The sequence below is a fragment of the Microcebus murinus genome, chromosome 4 (genome assembly GCF_040939455.1).
Source record: "Microcebus murinus isolate Inina chromosome 4, M.murinus_Inina_mat1.0, whole genome shotgun sequence".
In the NCBI taxonomy this organism is placed as follows: Eukaryota; Metazoa; Chordata; class Mammalia; order Primates; family Cheirogaleidae; genus Microcebus; species Microcebus murinus.
Window position 1 is genome coordinate 29,979,498 of NC_134107.1, and position 22,537 is coordinate 30,002,034.

Here is a 22,537-nt window from a genome sequence, read left to right on the forward strand (position 1 = left end):
AGGCAAAGCTTCCTCAATCCTGCTTGCCTTTTCCCCAGCCTCTAAAGACTCAGAGGATTTTAATTTTCAAAACCCCATTAGAGTCTGCATAGGGCCACTGGCAGAACCAAGATCCACTGTTAATGGCAGTCTGTTTCTTCTTCCTTAGTAAATAAAGCCTTCCTGGGCATGGCTACCTCCTGTCCAATACCTAAGCCTCCCTTTTCCAGGGAACAAAGTCCAATATCACTGCTTCAACCGCCACCTTTCTGTGGATGGCTCCCCGAACCTGCCCCCCGACAATAAACATCTTTCTCCTGATGCCCCGTGGGTTCCTCTGCCTGAACGTTCCCCCACCTCAAACTCTGCACATCTGAACCTGACGCCCTGCCCTCTGCTCCCGAACCTCTCTCTCCTCCTGTGGGCCCACTTCTAGTAAACGTGCCACCGTGTCCCAGCCTCCCAGGTTCCAGCCACGAGTGACCTCTCTCTCTCTCTCCAACCCGCAAAAGCTCAGCATCAACTGTTCTTCGTTGAGTATAAAATACAACCTTTCATCTTAAGTTGTCAGGATCTGCCTCAGCCTAAGATTCTGAGCATACATTTTTGCTGTCGTGGTTAGGAGTGAGGGTGTGAAATTCCACCTGGGCTCAAATTTCAGCTCCACCATTCACTGGCTACAGGATGCTGGGAAAATTATCTAACTTCTCTCATCCCTATCTGTAAAGTGGGGATAAAAATAGTGCCTACGTCATAAGATTTTGTGAAAATTAGATAATAGAAGGCATGCAAAGCCCAGAAAATAGCATGTGGCCTATAGTAGGTGCTCAGTGTGTGTTTATAATGATTATTATTTGGGATACATATTCATATACATACAATGTATATGACCATACACATAACCATACAATGGTTAAAAGTTCAGACTCTGGATGTATACTGCCTGGGTCGATAGTCTAACTTTGCTATTTTAAGTCCATGACTACGGGCAAGTCTATGTTTCCTTCTAAAAAAGGAGGTAATAATACCACCTACCTACTATGAGATCATCCATGTGAAGCACACAGCAGCGTCCCCTATACACAGTAAGTGCTCAGTAACTGTCTGCTAAGTGGTTCACGTGCCCTGGGCAGTGTGCACAGCTCCCAGCCTCTGCCAGCCCCCTCGGCCTGAAACACCCCACGAGACTGTATTACCAATCTTTAAACGCACCCATCCTCCCAGGCCCGTCTCCTCCAACATCCCCTGCTGATGGGCCTTAGAGGGAATCATCTCCCCATCACTGTCTCTATGGCACTCCCAAATGTCAACTTCACATTATAAATATTTGCATATGAGTATTTTTGTCACCCTCGCTTGAGTATAATCTCAAGGATGCCAGGGTCTGTGTCTGACCCATCTCTGTATCCCCTGCAGCATCTTGCACGGTGCCTGGTATAGAGATTGTGGAAAGAGGATGAGAATCTAGGCCAGGCGCGGTGGCTCATGCCTGTAATCCTAGCACTCTGGGAGGCCGAGGCGGGCAGATCGTTTGAGCTCAGGAGTTCAAGACCAACCTGAGCAATAGTGAGACCTTGTCTCTACTAAAAATAGAAAGAAATTAACTGGCCAACTAAAAATACATAGAAAAAATTAGCCAGGCATGGTGGCGCATGCTTGTAATCCCAGCTACTCGGGAGGCTGAGGCAGGAAGATCACTTGAGCCCAGGAGTTTGAGGTTGCTGTGAGCTAGGCTGACACCATGGCACTCTAGCCGTAGCAACGAGAGTAAGACTCTGTCTCCAAAAAAAAAAAAAAAAAAAGATGAGAATTTGAAAGAATGTAGGAGCCAGTGTTACTGAACAAGGTGAGGCCTAAATAAACGCTCTAGATAGATCTGAAAACACTGAGGATCAAGATATCATATATTAAGAATATATCCTGAGTGCCCGGGGGTCTGCCTGTTTTCCTCATTGAACCCTTTGATTAGTTACTTGATTCATTTATTCAACTATTTCCTTTGAATAAAGCACTCTATAAGGTCGGGGATAAAAATAAAAACCCAGTCCGTGTTCTTACAGAGCTTACATTCCAGTAGGGGAGACAGGCAAGTCAACATGTCACTAAGACAAAGCGTGACGAGTATGACTGGTTCAATGTGTATTTGTTGCATGCTAAGGTCGACGTGAGTCACGCAACTACACCACCTCATGGCTGTCACAGTGCAGCAGGGAAGACAGAAATAAAAAGTGGTACCAAGTGTTGAGGAGAAGAATGAAGGAGGGGATGGAGACAGAGTGGAAGACTGGGGAGGAGAGGAATCATTTTTCACGGGCAGGCCTCTTCTGATTAGGTGGCATGGGTTTGAGAAAGGCTCAGGAAGGTACTGGAACATGCAGGAGGACGACCCGGGCCAAGCCCTGGCAAACCAGGAGCGTTTCTTAAGGAAGCAAGTCACGCAGGAGTCTTCAAGGAGACCTCAGTGATGTAGCTTTGGAGCACCAGGAGGAAAAATTTTCCTGTTGCAACTCCAAGCTCACCCGCTCCATCCAATAAAAGGCCCAGCTGCTGTGGCTACGACTGATGGATCGGCTGCGGAGCAAAGAGGAAACGTAGACTCTCATCTGGACTGGCGTGAATAGAGCTATAGAAATAGGCCAGCGCCGCGGGGCTCTGCTGAGAAAAAAACACAGCTTAACACTTCAGCTGTGCTTAGCACTCAGGCAAGAATCCGTCATCAGGGGAGAGACACGGCCCAGGACACGGTGGTTTCTCTGGGCACAGCTACGCTAAAAGCTGTAGCAGAAGATCCTCAGCTGGAATCAATTTTCTGTCGTGGTCCCCCAGACGCTCTGCCTTCTCAGTTCTTGGCTGCAGTCCCCGTCCTCACTGAATGAGGACTGGGGTGAGAGCAGCGCTGCCCGCCAACCCGGGGTTTCCACCTTCAGCCAAGAACGTGTGAGCACAAGGGAAGAAAAGGGAAAGGGCAAAATCCCAGCACTGTGGGGCTCCGAAAGAAAATACTGGTTTCTTGTTTATTCTCACTCCTATATGCAAAATAAATGCCCAAACTGGAAGAACACTTGTCCATAGACCAAAGTTCTTGAAAAATATGACTGTCTAGTTATTTTTGTTAAACTCAAGACTTCACTCAACAGACTAACTTCTTTGACTCCTATGAATTTCTTTTTTTTTTTTTTTTACCATTTCATTATGGAAAATTTCAAACATATACAAAAATAGAGACTGGTTTAATGAACCTCACGCACTGATCACCCGGCTTTAGCAATTATCAACTCACTGACAATTGTTTCATCCACCAACTCCCTCCCCAGATTTCACATAATCTCATCTTTATATACTACAGTGTATATTTCTAAAAGATAGGAATCTTTAGAAATAAACATAATGCCATTCTTTTTTTTTTTTTTTTTTTTGAGACAGAGTCTCGCTTTCTTGCCTAGACTAGAGTGAGTGCCATGGCATCAGCCTAGCTCACAGCAACCTCAAAGTCCTGGGCTCAAGCGATCCTCCTGCCTCAGCCTCCCGAGTAGCTGGGACTACAGGCATGCGCCACCATACCCGGCTAATTTTTATATATATATATATATATATATATATATATATATATATATATATATTAGTTGGCCAATTAATTTTTTCCTATTTTTATAGTAGAGACGGGGTCTCGCTCAGGCTGGTTTTGAACTCCCGACCTTGAGCAATCCACCCGCCTTGGCCTCCCAGAGTGCTAGGATTACAGGCGTGAGCCACCACGCCTGGCCCCATTCTTATACATTAAAAATTAACAATACCTTAATATCAAGTATCAAACCATAATTCAAATTTCTCCAATTATCTCAATTTTTTTTTAAACAATTTGTTTGGATCAGAATTCAAACAAGGTCCACACATTACATTTGGTTAATTTGTCCCTTAGTCTCTTTCAATCTATAGGCTCCCTTTTCCTCTATTTTTTTTCTTGGAATTTATTTATGGATAGAACTGGGTCCTGAAGAATTTCCCACAGTCTGGATCTGGCAGTTTGCCTCTTTGTGGGGTCATTAACATGTTCCTCTGTCCCTGGATTTCTTACAAACTAATGGTTAGACTCAGAGGCTCAGTCAGATTCAGGTACGATGTTTTGGGTGGACCTATCTCATAGTGGTGATGTGTGTTTCTTTTGTATCACGTCAGAAGACTGTCTCTCTCTTTTTGTGCTGCTGAAACTGGCTTATGGGAAATTCCTGTTCTGGATCAAAATGCAGTAGTCCCCCCTCACTCTGGCTCTCCCACTGAATGCAGCTTTAAAAACCTGCATGGAATGCATGCAACAGCTATTGTTAGATTGTGAAAAGTAATTTGGAGCAGGTCAAATGGGGAAAAAGACCAAAATTTGAACTACCACCAAAATGGTGGGGAGTTTACCCATTTTTTTCCCCTCTTGGAGCCCTGGAAAACTAGAAAGAACCAGAGAGATTGACAGGAGAGAGAAGCTTCAGAAAGCCACCCCATAAGGTTGTTTATGAACTCCTGGGGTGACCTGCAGCTGCACATGCAGGGACCTGGTCCTCATCAACACATCAAAGACGTTGTGAACTGAACTCACAGATTCACCACTGGGAGATGCATATGCAGGACTGATCCAAACAGCACCGCAAAAACAGTCTGAAAATGACTGCAAACACAGCCCACAGCCGGCTGGCAGAAGCCTGTGGGCTGACCCAACTGGGAAATTTGCCTACTAAAACAAAAATACAAGCATTCTCCCCAGGATTTAAATAAGACCCAGAGTGTCATCCACAATAATCAAAATATCCAGAATATAATCTGAAACTACCTGCAAATGAAGAACCAGGAAAATCTCAACTCCCATGGGTTAAGACAGTCAACAGATACCAACACCAAGATGACATAGATGTTGGAATTATGTGACAAGGATTTTAAAACAGCTATTACACAAATACTCTAACAAGTAATTATAAATACTCTTGAAACAAATGGAAAAACAGAAAGTCTCAGCAAAGAAACAGAAGATACAAAAAAAAACCAAAAGAACATTTTAGGACTGAAAGATACAGTAACTGAAATTAAAACAAAACGAAACAGTGATGGGCTTAAAAGTGATTAGAAGTGACAGAGGAAAGAGTAAGGAAACTTGATGATAAATTAATAAACTGTCCCATCTGAGCAATAAAAAGAAAAGAGGCATGATTAAAAATGAACAGAGCCTCAGGAACCTGTGGGACAACAACAACAACAAAAATCTAACATTGTTGTCATTCGAATCCCATAAGGAAAGGGAAAAGAGTGCAGTACTTTAAAAATATTTGAAGAAACAATAGCTGGAAATGTATTAAGTATGGCAAAAGACAAAAACCTACAAATTCAAATAGCTCCAGGAATCCTAAAAAGGATAAACTCAAAGAAATCCCCACCCAAGCACACTGAGATCTAAATGCTTAAAACTAAAGAAAGAAAGAAAGAAAAAAAAAAACACTTCAAAGCAGCTAAAGGAAAATGATGCATAATCTATGAGGAAACAATTTGAATGGCTGCAAATTTCTCTTCAGAAATCATAGAAGCCAGAAGGAAGTGGCATATTTAAAGAGCTTAGAGGAAAGAACTATCAACCCAGAATTCTATACACAGTAAAAATATCCTTCAGGAACGATGGTGAAATAGACATTTTCAGATGAAGGAAAGCTAAGATAATTTATTGCCAGCAGACCTTCCTTGAAAGAATTGCTAAAGGAAGTTCTTCAGACAAAAGGGAAATGATGGGAGACTTGCAACAATAGGAGTGAAGAAAGAGCAACCAACATGGTAAATATCTGAGTAATAGAACATTCTTCTCCTCTGGGATCCTTTAAAATATATATGAATATTTAAAGCAAAAATTAAAACATCAATGGGGTTGCTAATGTACATAGATATACTATATAAGACAACTATTCTATAAAGAAACCTGTAGAGTGGCAAGATTTCTTCATTCCACTGGAAGTGATACAATATTGATTTGAAGCTGTCTGTGAAAAGATTGACTACTGGCTTTAGACGTTTTCAGCCTAATCCATCCATTATAAAGATCCCCATCAATTTTTTACCTAATGGTTTTAGCAGCCATTGATGATCATTACCTAGACCTATTCTTCATTAGGGTATTTATAAAACAAAGATACTCCAATTCTCCCGTTCTTCTATTAGCTGATATTCTTCAATTAAGAAAAGAATGTTTCTAATTCAGCTATTTGATTACACTAAAGTACAATTCATATAGGAAAGGAAGGATAAATGTTTGATTCTTCATTTTATTTACTAGTTTTCAAAATAGAACCACTATTTATAAAACTGTTTTTAAAATTTCATTTATTTATTTATTGTTTTAGAAACAGGGTCTCGCTATGTTGCCCAGGCTGGCCTTGAACTTCTGAGCTCAAGCAATTTTCTGTCTAGCCTCCTGATTAGCTGGGACTAAGGAAAGTACCACCAATACTTGGCTTCAGAATCACTGTTTTAAATGGTAGACAAACCAGAGGAAAATGTTGGCTTAATCCTTATTGACATAATTTGGAATGGATTTAATTTAGTCATTTAGAAAATTAAAGACCAGGCCGGGCGCGGTGGCTCACGCCTGTAATCCTAGCTCTCTGGGAGGCCGAGGCGGGCGGATTGCTCGAGGTCGGGAGTTCAAAACCAGCCTGAGCAAGAGCGAGACCCCGTCTCTACTATAAATAGAAAGAAACTAATTGGCCAACTAATATATATAGAAAAAATTAGCCGGGCATGGTGGCGCATGCCTGTAGTCCCAGCTACTTGGGAGGCTGAGGCAGAAGGATCGCTTGAGCCCAGGAGTCTGAGGTTGCTGTGAGCTAGGCTGATGCCACGGCACTCACTCTAGCCTAGGCAACAAAGTGAGACTCTGTCTCAAAAAAAAAAAAAAAAAAGAAAATTAAAGACCAATATCCAAACATTTAAATCACACAGGGTCTTTACGACAGGGAATATGCAGGATGGCATATTTAGAATGTACATACCATAATGTATTCGTTCCATTGCTTTTTATTATCGTTGGATTATTCTCTCGTATGCATGTGTGTGTGTATATATATGTGTGTGTGTAAATAAAATTTCTCCCTTAGATGATAAGATCCCCATGGACAGTAGGTAGCTGAGATCAAGCTAGTACACATATACTAAAGGACTAAATGAAATATAAACAAAGTTATATCCTTGCAGATCCAAAGCCAAAGGCAAACATCTTAGTAAATATGGTCTTCTTTTTAATCACTCACAGTGTTGTTTTAAACCACTTGTTTTTAAAATCAATTACTCTCTGCCAGCCACTACACTAACGACTTTTCAGATATTATTTCATCTAATTCTCACAATAACCCTGGGAAGCAGGCTCTCAGCACCCCCTGTGCAGAGACAAGGAACCACTACGTAAGGAGAGCAGGGAGCACGTCCGGCTCAGGCTTCATTAGGGCAGAACACAAATCCAGCCCAGACTCCCTGGCTGCAGTCATTCCTATCGGTCAGGCCCCTATCCTGTTGGTGACAGGCATCCTCTCTGCTAAGGTGCGTCGTAGCCATTCTACTAATCTTACAACAAGAAAATGTTTAGGGCAGAGAAACCACTCTGTATGATGCTCTAGTGGTGGATACATGTCACTACACACTTGTCAAAACCCACAGAATGTTCAATACCAAGAGCGAACCTTAATGTAAACGACAGACTTCGAGTGACAATGTGTGTCAGTACAGGTTCATAAGCTGTAAGAAATGTACCCCTCTGGTGGGGAATGTTGATAATGGGGGAAGAGACTGTGCCTTCCCCCATTATGGGGGCTGGAGGGACATGGGGGAATCTCTGTACTTTCCTTTCCGTTTTGCTCTGTACCTAAAACTACTCTAAAAATAATGTCTATAAATATATATATATATATATATATATACACACACACACACACATCAACTTACACATTCACTTTCAAACTTACACATTCATTTTCTATGCACAGAAAATGAATGTGTAAGTTTGATCAGAGCTGATGATAGTTACAAAAGCTCAAGTCATCTAAACATTGAGGGGAAAGGAATGAAGAAGAAACAGTGATCAGAGTGACCAGCTACAAAACAAAGCAACTTGCTGGGAGAGCTGGAACAGTATTAAAGCAGGGAAGAGACACTTGAAGGTGGCTGAGGCTGCTGTATGTGAAGTCCCTGTGGAAACAGGGATGCTGGAAAGAAAGAGTCTGCACCCAGGCCAAGGAGTAGTTAAGCTCAACAGCAAGACTGCTAAGAGTCCAGGTGGGAAAGAATGGACATGAGAGTGTGTGTGTGTGAGTGTGCGTATACTCTGATACTATGGGATGGTACGCAGCAGGTAAAACAAATCAAGGCAGTCACAAATAAGACTTCATCTATATTACATGGACCTTTTTTCTAAGAATATATTCTTATAATATGTATATATTATATATTATATATTAATATAAACACTTTTTTAAAAAGAGCTCAAAGTAAGAAGGAAACTAAGCAAGCACATAAACATGGTATTGAGTCAGAGTCGATCAGAAGAGAGTAGGAATGAAGCTAGGAATGCTCTGCCACTTACAAGCTACGTGATCCCGGATGAGTCCATTTACCTCTCTAACTTGAACTCCCTTCTCTGTTGGCAGGGGATAACACACCTGCATTTTCAGAGCTGTTGTCAGAACTAGAAATAAAGTCTGCCTCGGGACCAGGGCTCTTAGCGGAGTCCCCAGTAAATGGCAGCTGAGCATTTGCAGATTTTCACAAGAAAGAAGTGGGAAAGAACAGAATCTGGGTGACAGAGAAACAGAGCCTCTGGGTTTGGGAAGGACAGAGATGAGAGTCGCCAATCTGGACAAGCTTGGCTGGCTGGCGAGAACAAGGGACAGCAGCATCTGGGTGGTTGGCACTTACTGCAGTTCTCCTCGTCGCTGCCGTCGGGACAGTCCTCAAACCCATTGCATCGGAAGCGACCGATGATGCAGTGGATGCCGCTGGCGCAGGGGAAGAATGTCGGGCCGCATTTCGATTTAGCTTTGGCTGCAGGAGGAAAAGACAAATAGCAAGATGTCAGGAAGGTAAGTTCCCAGATCACCGCACACTCATCCCACTCACTCTGAATGTGAAAATGAGTCCTTTTAGATTTATTTGCCTTGAAGGCCCCAAAGGTTTCTTACCACCACCACCCACCTCGAATACGCAGCCAGATCGGACCCCCACATGCACCATCCTCTAGGGAGGAACTGGCTAATCCTGCTGCTTCAAAAGTCCCCAAGAGACTAGCACAGCCACTGCACGACAGCAGGTGCCAATCAACCATGAACAAAGGAATGAACAGAGGATGGGTGAGTAGATGGATGATGAGATCAATGAAGGTGCAGACGAACCAATCAAAATTCATTCCCTGGATGTCAAAGCAACTGTAGTCGACATTCAGTGAGTGCTCACTGCACTACGTAATGTGCCAAGTGCTTTGCTTGGATTATTGCATTTAATCAACCCAGCGACCACCCAATAGGATGGTGTGTAGAATGAATTACTATAAAAGACCTGAAACTGCTCTCTTTACAAAGGTCTGCTTGCAGGGGTGGCTCCTGTTTGGCTTGAGCCTGGGAACTTGGATTTTGGGAGAGTTACTACGACCCTAACTGTTAAGAATAGCTCACTGTGCCTAAATTGTTTATACGAACAATGCTGTTTACGCTGATCCCCTGCTTTCCTTCTAGGAGTCTGGAATTTCGGTATGTGCTAGGCAGAGGCTGCCTACAAGGTGGTTCTTATCATCACTTCATAGATGCACTTTGAAAGGTGAAGTGACTTGCCCAAGGTCACGCTGCTAGAAGGTCGTGTGCTGGGTAGAGGCCTGGGGCACTCGGACTACCGAAGCCCTGATTTCAAGCTACTCAAGAGCACCACCTCTCTGCCAAAGGCTGTCGCTATTCACAACAGAAGCCAGACTCCTGCTCCAAAGAAATTCTTCTTCCACTCCTGCTGTACAAACAGTTTTAGCAGAAACTGCTGTAACTCGGGCTTGATTGAGTATCCTGCTAAACCAAACAGCCCTGTGGGGTAATGTACTTTCCTGTTAATGGCACTAGCGCCCTGGCGTGCGATCAGGAGCTGCAAGATGGGATCTATTGCTACATCCCAGGTAGCAGGCCCTACCTAATACCCCACTCGTCTCCTGTCTCAGAGGCCAAGAAGGAAGGGCCATTTCTTTGGAACAAACAGGCAGTCAATCACCCCGATGTTCCTGCCATCTGTAACGTGCTCACTTTGGCAGCAGCCAATTCACAGTCAACGGGGGTTTTAAGGCCTGGGACATGCCAGGTTTTAAAATCCCGCATGGCTTTGTTTCAACCTGCAACATCTGTCATGGTGCTGATGTGCTCTTCTCAAAGCACAAACTCAGGACAGTCCAGGGTTCATATTCTGGCCCTATTTTTTATGACTTTGGGCAAGTTTCTAAATATTGCTGAACTTTAGTTTCTTCATCAGAAAATTGGAAGTGTATCTACTTCATGGGGCTCTAGTGAGGATTCAATGAGATAATCTCTATAAAACACTGAGCATGGTATACAGCAGTTGCTCAATTGATAGTAATGCCTATACTATATACCATCATCATTATCGTCATTACCACCACTAGGTTTATAGAATTTTAAAACTGATCCTTGGGATGCCAGAAATTTTTTTCTGATTACCAATGTTTAAAAAGTTCATTATAGAAGATCTCTATAAACCAATGTGATTTCCAAGAAATACTGTTAAGTGAAAAAAGCAAAATGCAAAAAACAATCCATAGTACTTTGCCCTCACTATAGTAAAAGAAGGTGATATAAGAAAAGATATATGTATGGGCTTATCTGTGCACAAGAAATACAGGAGGATACACCAGAAACTAAAGAGATTAGTTACCAACAGGAGGGTGGAACACGAATGGAAAAAATAAGGAACTAAGAACAGCGCAAATAAACAAGGATGAGAAGGGTGCACACCTCTCTGAGTGTATCAATTTGTACTGATATACCCAGTGTACCTATCTATCTCAGTGTATACTTATATGAATATACTCAGAGAAGTGTCTCTCTTAGAACCATGGTAATATTTCATATGCCCCCAAAATAAATGATTAAAATCAATCACATATGGGGGAAACTCAAAATGAAATATAAACAATAACAAATGAACATAACTGTATTATGAATGAATAAAACCACCACATGGAAGGGGGCGGGGAAGAAAAGAACCAGCCTAAGTAACTCTGGAAAACATTTTGACTGGATCCCATAAGGCTAAAGAAAAAAGAACTGTGCACAAATACTATACTCTAATTGTAGGTGTTTCTCATGGGGCTATAAGTTATAATTCTGAAACCATCTTTTATGTGTACTAAGGTTGAATAAATAAGTAAATATATTATAAATAATAAGAGCAAGATTTCTCACTGTCAGAGAAAGAAGATGCAAGTAAGGAAAGTGGGAAGGCTAAAATGAACCCTGAGGCTCTGGATTGGAATTGAGGGCAGCAGTATGAACTCAAGGTTTTAAAAAATTAGACAAACAGGATAGAGAGAAAGACAAAAAAATAACTACTGGTTTGTGTATCTGCATGGGTTAATGTGTCTATATATATTTCCTAGCTATGTCCGCCGAAAGGGACTAGAAGCAGGGTTTTTTTTTTAATTAAACTTTTTATTTGGGATCGTTGTAGATTCACATGCAATTGTAAGAAATAATTCCCAGAACATTTAAGAACTACAAGCTCATCATTATAAATCATTGTACGGTGTTGTGCCAGGGGTCCCCAAGGCCACTGGGGTTCAGCGACTCACTAGGAGAATTCACAGGACTCAGCATGCAGTCGATTCATTACAGCAAAAGGCTACAAAGCAAAATCAGCGAGAGACAAGGCACACGAGGTGAAGTCTGAATGACACCAGGCATAAGCGTCCCAGAGTCCTCTTCCAGTGGAGTCACACGGGTCAGGCCTAATTCCCCCAGCAACAAGTTGTGACAATATGTGTCGAAAGTCGTCTACCTGGGAAGCTCACTAGAGACTCAGCGCCCAGGGCTTTCATCAGGGGCTGGTCAGGCAGGCATTGCCGGTGCACCGAATTTCCAGACTCCCAGGGGAAATGCAGGATGAAGCACACCGTTTGCACAACCAGTTTAGGCACAGTGAGCCGCTCCTATCAGTTAGGGTAGTGGTGCCTCCCTAGAATCCAAGCGCCCAGATGCCAGCCAAGGGCCAACCTTGCAAGCAGACTTTGCAGAGGGCAGCGGTCAGGCTATTGTGTCCTTCCAGCCACGTTCAAGCTTCTAACCCACAGTCCAGTCCTTGCTCAGCCTGCCTCGCTCTGGTCACCATTTGAGGGATCAGAGAAGAAAGAATGCCTGCCTGTCATGGCTGACATCTAAGCTGAGAGCATTTCCTCATCACACCGCCACTCAGAACATCGCTGCCTTCTCATCCCCTTCCAGTAAAGCCTGGAGTCCCCGCCATGGCATTACGGGGCTCTCCAATTCCATGGGGTCCCACTCATCAAGCTCTGGCCACCCAGGACTCCTCAAGCCCATCCGACATATCCCTGCCTCAGGGCCTTTGCACTGTCCGCTCCCTCTGCCTGGAATGCCGTTCTCCCAGGGCTCAGCGGGCTCACAGGTGCATTTTATTTAGTCTCTTTAACCAAGGCACTGTCTGCAGTACAACCTCCATTCCCACCTTCAGTCACCCTAACCTTCCCATCACAGGACATATCACTGCCTGCTGTCACTGGCTTTGTGTTGTCCCTGCCTCCTCGCCCTCTAGAACATATACTTGTTTGAATACAGTCACTTGCCATTTTTAAAGGGGCTGCACTATCCAGTGCCTACAACAGGTGCCTAATAAATTTTTGCTGAATATACAAATGAACCTATAAAAGGAAAGGGTGGGATTGGAAAATAACAGCTAGCATTTACCCAGAGCTCAGCACCGGTTAAGCATTGTGCTCTGTTTTACGGGATATCATCTCATTTAGTCCTCGCAAAAGCCCACTTTACAGGTAAGAAAACTGAGGTCCACAAGTGACATAACTTGGCATTGCCAAGTAAACAAGAGTCGAGGCTCAAACTTTGCTCTTAACCCATCTGGTCCACTGCCTCCTTAGATCCCTCTAAGGCCCAGCTCAGCTCCAGGGGACCAGGCTTGGTGCAACAAAGAGAAAAGAGAGTGAGACTATGAATAATTATGAACGGATTAACTGTCATTCAACTTTGGCCAGGCCCATGTACCCTCTTCCTAATGAGACTCCCTGCCTCGTTGGCGATGCTCAGCCGCTGCTGTGTCACAGGGAGCCCGTCTGGTTATGACTTACATTTGCATTGTCACACACACACCGAGCAGGCGCCCCCCATGGCGGATCACAGGCTGCCAGCCGAGCACCCAGCGGGCAGAGGGAGGGGAGTGGCTGGCAACAGCTGTCAGCTGCTCCCTGCCCTTGCAACTGCCTCGGCTCAGGGCTCAGCGGGAGTCCCCGGCAAGGTCTGGATTGTCCACCCCCCCACCCCAACTTCCAAGAAGGGGAGACTCCAGCATGAAACCCTGGCAGAAGGTGGAAGGCTGATCCTGCCTGTTTTCAAAGGCGGACAGGGTGACTCGATTCCACTGACAAAGGCGGACAGGGTGACTCAACTCGATTCCATCGAATACTTGAACTCGACACTTTTCAAGGATTTGCTCCTCAAGCTTTTCAAAGCGCCAGCTGTCGTTGGCAGAAGGACGGGACCAGGGCTCTCCTGGGGGTGGGTTTATTTCCTGATCTGAGTCCTGCCCCTCCTCAGAGGCTGCTTGTCACAGTTCTGGATCTCACAGACCAGTAAAATAATAAATAACAAACGAGATGGAAGTGGAGGGAAGAATAACACAGTTGTCAACTTTTTTTAGCTTTCCAGCAAGGACATGAACAAATCCGCAATAACCTCCACTCACTGCTGCCCTAAATAAAAGGCTGCTTTAGCACCCAAAATGCAGGAAGGCATAGTGTCGGGGTAAAGAACTCTTTACCCTGAAAGGGAGGGTGTGAAAAAGTGTACACTAGGTTGTCATTGTTTTCCTCATTTCACCAGCAGCCAGTGACAACCAGGTTGCAGATCAGAGGTAATCTGGGACCAATAGTTGGGGACTGTGTCAAAACTAGAGGGGTCCAGGAGACATCCCAGCATTGCCAGGATGTGACACCCCGCAGTACAAAGGCTCAGTCTTCATACACGTAACAGCCAGGGCACACAGGTGGTCCATATAGGTTCGTTCAATAACTAACTCTCACATTTCACAGATGAGAAAACCGAGGCCCAAACAGGCAACTGGACTTGCCCAAAGTCACATAGCTATTGAGGGTCAGACTGGCCTGGAGTCCAGTTCTCCTGCTCTTGAGTCCAGTTTCTTTCAACTGTACCATTCTTTGAGTAGGGTGCCACGGGGCCATGCCTGGGCGAACCCCTCTTCTGGGATCAGATGTAGGAGACAGCCCCAAGAAAAGCAGACATGAGACTGAAAGTCCCTCTCCCACATGGCCAGAACTCTCCAGGCCTTGGAGAGAGGGCTCCTGTCCAGACACCATGTCTGCGGCTCCCCATCTGCCCGGGAAGGGCTCAGGGGTGCCCATGATCCAGGAGGATGATGGACACTGCAGTGTGGGCCTGCTGTTCACGGCCACCTCCCCGCACCGCCCTCAGGTAGCAATCGCACGAGAGAGTTGGACAGAGGCTGTGATGTACAAGCTTCTCTGTTCGGCTAGAACAGCCATGAACTTGGCTAATCAGACCTGCTGCCTCTCTCAGGCTATGACAACAGCTCCAGCTGTACCTGCGGGTAGCCAGGGTCTCTCTTCCAGACCTTTGTGGTTGGCCAACAAGTAGCAACAGCTACTCGCCTTCACCCCCTGCTCACTTCCCACTCCTGCCCCAGGAGCCTGCCAGTGGGTGGCTGAGACAGCCCAAGAACCAGAAGCAGGAGCCTCAAGCTGTTCCGCAGAATTACCATCCTTGCTTTTATAAACACAAGGCATAGCTCACTGTGAAAAATTTAAATCATAGAGAAATGAGTGAAAGCAAATGTAATAATTACCTCAAATTGCCACCACCTGGGGTAATACACTATGGCCACTTTGGTAAACATGCCTAGAACTAGAGTGTGCAAATGGATCACCCGAGGACCTTGTTATTAATAAAATGCAAGCGTTCTGGGGTGCAGCCTGGGGTTCTGCATTCCTAACAAGCTCAAGGGAGGCGCTGCTGGCTCCAGGCAGGACACTTCCAGCAGCAAAGGACATTGTCTTCATTGCTGCCGTATCTCCAATGACCCAAAAAGTGCATAGCACACAGGTTACTCAATAATACTGACTGAATTAATAAGGAGAAATCTGAGCATGCAGGTTTACTTAAAAATATTGATAAAATATATGCTATTTCTGATGCCTGATTTTGCCACTTAACAAATTATGACATCCTCTCATGTCAACGACTACTGGTACACATCATCATTTTTAATGGCTAAGGGTCATTTTACTGCATCTATATACCCATAATTCCTATTACTGATGGGTATCTTGGGTGTTTTCAATAAACAATGCACACCCAGACACACACATTATTTTTCCTACTGCACAGTATCTCCTTAAGTATAACTGCTAGGTCAAAAGACGTGCATATTTCACATTTTGGTAGCCTTTTGATTGCTGACCGCCTCCTCCCTGAGGAACTGGTACTGTCTTCTGGCCACAGATGGCTACAAGAAAAGCCTCCAGCCCAGGATTGTCCGAGATGGGCTGATTGTCCCCTGCTGGCAATGATATTCCTAGAAGGGCAAAGGCTGACAGCACACTATGGTTCCTCCGTATTTTTTGTTAAGTCCGTCCTTAACTGCTGCCGTGCTCTATCATTCTCCATCTATCTCTGTCTCTTTTCATTTTAACATCTGTGTATTTCACTACTCTGCAGAGTAGGGGACATTCCTGTCCAGTCAAGGAAACCATGACTCTCCTTTTCATCTTTCTAAATTTGCACTGGGTGCAGGGCATCTATCTTTGCTGGGATTGGTTTTCTTGGGTTGCACTAATCAGGGGCTAACGCAGTGTCCCTCCTTCTGGGAGATGCTCCTTGAGTTGACTTTCGTGGGATGCACTTTCTCTTTTGTCTAAGGGCCTGACAAAGGGTAGGTTCTTGCTCCTAGGACTGCCCTGCTTGCCAGTATTTTTTTCCAGAATTTCCCATCTTCTAGGAAAGAGCAAGTCAGTGATCTACCTGCAGCAGAATGCCCAGGGATGCTTGTGAAAATGCAGATTCCTGGGCCTCTCCCCTAGGAAATCTGCATTTTTATTAAGCACACTGGGGATTCCAATGAACACTCAAGTGTGAACATCCTACTTAAATTGCTTCTACCCTTGTCCTAAACCCACAGAGCAAATCACCTCATAATTCCTTTTTTCCTGATGATGCAAAAATCATGGCAACAGGGCCGTTGTGGGTCCTACCCTAACCATTACCCCCTCAAGTCAAGTCTAACACTCACATCCCAGATAGTTGAATATTCACAACAAAACTACGGACCTCTTTATGATGTTATTACCCCATTTCAACAAGTGCTCTCTCCTTCCATGTCTGTCATGCAAGGTACAAAATGATGCTGCTTCACTCACAAAAAGGTGCGGATTCATGTACAAATGGCTGTTGTCCTGGCAAAAAGGCCCTTTTAGAGCTTTAAAACTTTTAATCAGTTCTGTCCACTTTGTAAGTATTTACACTTTACCTGTGCACAATACAAAATAAGGGTTAAATAGGCAAAAAAAAAAAAAAAAAAAATCTGTCCCTTCTTGGCCATAACAAAATATTCCTAAACATCTTGCTGTCTGTCAGGTGCTAAGCCAGTTGTGTAGCAATTCAAAAAAAAGCAAAGATGACAGGTTCTCTGACAGTGGAAGACAGACACGAGCCTCTGCATGCTAGACAATGAGGGCCCTGACGGGGGAGCTATAGGATGCTTAATCTCAAGCTGGGGTGGAGGCTGATATCAGAAAAGTTTTCTCAAAGGAAGGTCAGCTTCAGCCAAGATACCCTACACTTGGCTCAGGTCAAAACCAATGTAATATCTACAGTCGGAGGCCTTCCTCATTCTGTTATTCATTCCACTAACATTAATTCACAAATTCTGTTTGTTTCACACCTGTAAAGAATGAGAATACAAGCCAGGTGCAGTGGCTCACACCTGTAATCCTAGCACTCTGGGAGGCCGAAGGTGGGAGGATCACTTGAGGTCAAGAGTTTGAGACCAGCTTGAGCAAGAGCGAGACCCCCATCTCTTCTAAAATTAGAAAAAAATTAGCTGGGTGAGGTGATGTGCACCTGTAGTCCCAGCTCCCCTGGAGGCTGAGGCAAGAGGATCACTTGAGCCTAGGAGTTTGAGGTTGCAGTGAGCTATGTCGCTAGAGTGCAGTGGCGTCATCATAGCTCAAAAAAAAAAAAAAAAAAAAAAAATGAGGATACACAGGAGATAGCTTGAAATTTTGGTATTTGTGGAAGTGTGAAACAAAAGATGTTCCAAGAAGAGGAAATAGCATGTGCAACAGCTTGGAGGCAAGAACAAGGCGGTAAAGGAGAAACAGAGAGGGGGTCAGTATGAACATGTTTCTCATCAGTAAAAGTACCCATTGTCTTTTCTTTTTAATTAAAACTTAAAAACTCTATTTCTCTTAAGAAATGTGCTATAAACCAGTTGCAATTCAGTTTGCTCTAAAACTGTGAGAATGACAAGTGCTATACAAAAGTATAAATTAGGAAAAACATCAACTTATAAAATTCACGTCATTTCAATCAACATGCACGCCCCTCAAGGTGAATACCAACACGCGGCCATCAGTGGCTATAAAAGACTTTGCAAAAAGCAATGGATCTGACGTTACTAAATTCAGCCCCCCAGCTCATTTTGTAAAAAGTCAAACTGTGGTTTCCTTTTGAAATGACTTCACGGTTAGAAGCAAGAAAACAGAGAGCCTTATAAAAACAAAAGACTTTAAAAAGTAATCTGCCTGGATTCTCTAAGAAATCTGGGGGTTGAGGGGGAGCTCTTTTGTTGTGGTCCCGAGGCAGATGACAAACAGCCCAGAAAGCCAAACTCACTTCTGGAATTCAAGCCTTTGCAAAAATTATTGCCTGAGCAAAAAGCCCTTTGCTTGTTGCAGCAGTGGAACGCCACATGACTACTGGAGTAGACTCCAAGTTTTATTGATCGGATATCACAACATATGATTTCTTGCTAAAGTAACATACTGGCTGTTTCAGACATACACACTGGGGAGTAAAAGAGCAACAGACCACAAGCTAACTGGAATATAAATATGGAAAGAAGGCACTCAGTTGAAAAAGCTTTGCCAGAAGACTGTGTCATAGAAAATTCTTCCCAAACATCTTCTCTTCCATGCCTAGAGTAGGCAGTCTAAGTATGGCCTGGGGTTAAAAGTTCACAAGGGCTTAGGGCAGAGCATCTGGGTTTCCATCTACCACACAACTGCTGAGACCTTTGACAAGAACCTCCCTCAGCTTCAGTGCCCCCATCTGGAAAAGGGGGATAAAGATAATGCAGACCTCAGTTGTGATAATGAGATTTTTTAATTTTTTTTTTTTGAGACAGAGTCTCACTCTGTTTTCCCGGGCTAGAGTGCCATGGTGTCTGCCTAGCTCACAGCAACCTCAAACTCCTGGGTTTAAGTGGTCTTACTGCCTCAGCCTCCCGAGTAGCTGGGACTACAGGCATGCACCACCATGCCTGGCTAATTTTTTCTACATATTTTAGTTGGCCAATTAATTTCTTTCAATTTTTAGTAGAGATGGGGTCTCGCTCTTGCTCAGGCTGGTTTCAACCTCCTGACCTTGAGCGATCCTCCCACCTCGACCTCCCAGAGAGCTAGGATTACAGGCGTGAGCCACGGCACCCGGCCTGATAACGAGATTTTGCATGTAGAGAATAGAACATAATGCTTGCTATCTAGTAGGGATTCGATAATACCCTTCCTTCCCTCACACAGTTTGTGGTTCCACAAATTGCTATTCACATAGACGGCTGACCCTGAGAAAAATGAGGTGGAAACCAATGTAATGTTTATATAGTCTAAGGCTTTGCTCTTTTGGTTACTCACTCCACTAACATTCATTCTCAGACTCTCTTTATGCCACACAGAGGACCCAGAGTGGGGGCTGCAGAGAGAATAAAACAATTTCTGCTAGCGAGAAGCCCCTAGTAATGGAATACCTGGCCAAGGAAAAGAGGAGGGGGAAAGACAATAAACATATGGTTGTAATGAGATGTGAGGAGTACTCTGTAAACTCTCAACATTTGCCTTTCAACAGTTAATTACAGCATTTAAGAATGTAGGGGTGAGGCCGGGCGCGGATTACAGGCGTGAGCCACCGCGCCCGGCCTCACGCCTGTAATCCTAGCTCTTGGGAGGCCCAGGCGGGCGGATTGCTCAAGGTCAGGAGTTCAAAACCAGCCTGAGCAAGAGCGAGACCCCGTCTCTACTATAAATAGAAAGAAATTAATTGGCCAACTGATATATATATAAAAAATTAGCCGGGCATGGTGGCGCATGCCTGTAGTCCCAGCTACTCGGGAGGCTGAGGCAAAAAGGATCGCTCGAGCCCAGGAGATTGAGGTTGCTGTGAGCTAGGCTGACGCCACGGCACTCACTCTAGCCTGGGCAACAAAGCGAGACTCTGTCTCAAAAAAAAAAAAAGAATGTAGGGGTGGATGTCAGCCTGCCTAGGTTCAAATGCTGGCTCTACCACTTACTGGCTATCTGGTCTATGGTAACACCTCATCAGGAAATGGAGATATTAACACTACCTACCTCGCTGGGTTGCTTTGGGGATTAAACAAGGCAATATGATAATCGCTTAGCACCTTCTCTGGAACACAGTATTTGCAATGATAATTAATATAGTCTAAGCTATTGCTATACATATTACATATTAGCTATTATTATTTGACATTATACTATAAAATATATTAGCATAAGATATAAAATATAGCATTATGTAGTATTTAGTGTTATATATCAGATAGTATTATTACACAGTATTAGCTATTACTAATATTACTGTCATCATTTATTATTATTATTTTCAGACAGTTTCTACCCATGCTCAATCAATATGCAGGGAATGGCCAGAGCGCAAAAGGAACTCACGCAGCCTGGGGGAGCCAGGGAGCGCTTTACAAAGTAGTGCTACTCCAGGTGGGTATGAAAGACGGAGGAGGAGGAAATGATCTGCAGGCAAGAGGAGTGGCATGAACTAAACTCAAGAGCTGAGACAGGTTGTGGCTTGTGTAAGATGTGGGAGAGGCTGGGGCATCCAGGACACAGAGGCTGCGGCAGGAGGTGAGTCCGGGAGAGAGGCAGGGGCGGGAGAGGCGCCTGGACTTATCCTGGAAGCCAGCAGACATCTTTCTAAAGAAAAGTGATGCGTCAGATTTGTTTTTTTATGAAGAAGATTTTTATGGACTCACAAAGATGTTACGAGGCTACATAAGTCAAGGAAATATCCTCCTCACCTCCGCAAAAGCCCCAAGGGAATTGAAGAGAGATGAGTCTATAATATTCTTCAGGCTTTTAGGAAGAAAGGCACTATAAACTACAAGAAAATTCTAAGTGGCTACAGTTGACCTTTAAGATACTTTTATTGTTAAGAACGACAGGGGAAAAAGGCAAAACAACTGAGCAAGTTTCGGGTTAGGAAATTCTCTTATAACGCAAAGGTTTTTTTTTTTTTTTTTTTTTTTAAGATCATCTATTTTGGCTATTTGTAATGCATGTACATATGTGGATGAGGGTCTGTGTGTGTGCATATACACTGGAATGAAAATTCCAGAGAATCTGTAAGCAGGAAACTAAGACATTCCCAAGTGATGCTTCTACAGACAAACCTTGAGAGACAAAAGACATCTAAAAGGATAGTAAATAAATGTGGGTCAGATAACTCAGCCTCTGGAGCCTTTTCACTACTTGGTGGAAAAACTTCCTGACAGTGGATCTGAGTCCCTGAGATTAAGACCAGATGTGGGAACAGAGACATGGGCAGAACAGAATAGTGTCTATCTTAGCAAAGAGTGTTTCAGTAAAGGCATCATCCAGCTCCATGAAAAGTGGTATTTAAGGGAGGACTCCTAAGAAGTGAGGGGGAAAGGTGAAAAAAATAAATAAAGGGGTGAGGACAAGTACGGCACTCAAAGACAGTTTTCAAGTTTGAAAATATTCAAATAAAGAAGAATCCATTCTAGATTGTTTTCTATATCGCTGGGCAATGACGGTCATCTTTGCCAAAGGAAGAAGGTTTTACTTTTCAGTGCCAACCACCCTCTCCCGTCGTCCCGGCTCCTGGCAAACTTTGTGAATATTCTGTGCCTTCAGACGTGTGAAGGGGAAGCTCGTGTCTGATGAGCTCTCTAGAAGCATCTCTGAATGGTTTACCTGGCCCTCTCCACAAGAGGCACGTAAACAGTGGAACCCTGAAGCTCAGATTTTGTCTCTTTAATTGTTACTACAACACTTGCAAAGAACACAGAGAAAGGCCTATGAAGGGAGGATTACAGGAACACAGGACTGTGTTCAGGGCCGTCGGGAGCTAAATGTCAACAGAGCACAGAGAGGGAGAGAGGCTCCTTCCGGCTGCTCAGACAGGCTGCACAAGAGAACATTCTCTATCTGTCATGATGCAACTTGAACGTAACGCTTTCAGAAAAACAGTATTTTAACCCACCACCAGTCTTGCTCCAGGAAAGGTTCCACCAAGGCATCCAGGAGTTTCTATGATGCCTTCCATACCAGTCACAGGAATCAGATAATCCCACTGCTATCATCTCTTGGTAGCTATGAGCTAACTTTAAAGACAAAATACCGATCCTTAGCTTCTAAGTTACCCTGCAAGAGCAGTGACTCTCAATCCTGACTGCATACTGGAACAGCCTGCGAGGCTTTGGGAAAAGAAAAAAACTATTTGGAATCAAGAGAGCTAGACTGGCTATGTTAATTCCAGACAAACTGGAATTTAAGACAAAAATAGTCCTTAGAGACAAAGTAGAACTGTCATGATAAAATATTTGGTCAATCCAACAGGAAGACATAAGTGTATGTGTCTACAAACAGAGTCTCAAAATACATGAAATAAAAACTGACAACATTAAAGGGAGAAACACGCAATTAAAAAAATAATAGGTGCAGGCTTCAATGATGGATAAAATAAGTAGGCTAAAGATCAGTAAGGAAACAGAAGGCATGAATAACACCATAAACAAACTAGACCTAACAGATGTCGATAGAACACTCCACCCAGCAACAACAGGACACTATGAAACAAACCTCAATACATTTAAAAGGAATGGAATCATATAACATATGTTCTCCAACCACAATGGAATGAAATTATAAGTCAATAACAGAAAGAAATTTATGCAATTCACAAATATGAGGAAACTAAGTAACACACACCTAAATTAATCAATGGGTCAA

The 22,537-nt window shown here is 43.8% G+C and overlaps 1 protein-coding gene across 1 annotated transcript in view; it reads right to left on the reverse strand.

Annotated features, from left to right (window-relative positions):
- Positions 1-22,537, reverse strand: part of LDLRAD3 (low density lipoprotein receptor class A domain containing 3) — a 234,275-nt gene that overhangs the window by 114,039 nt on the left and 97,699 nt on the right. The window contains exon 3 of the mRNA XM_012738753.3: positions 8,911-9,036. Coding sequence (XP_012594207.1) covers positions 8,911-9,036 — 126 coding nt within the window. The remainder of the gene's footprint in view (positions 1-8,910; positions 9,037-22,537) is intronic.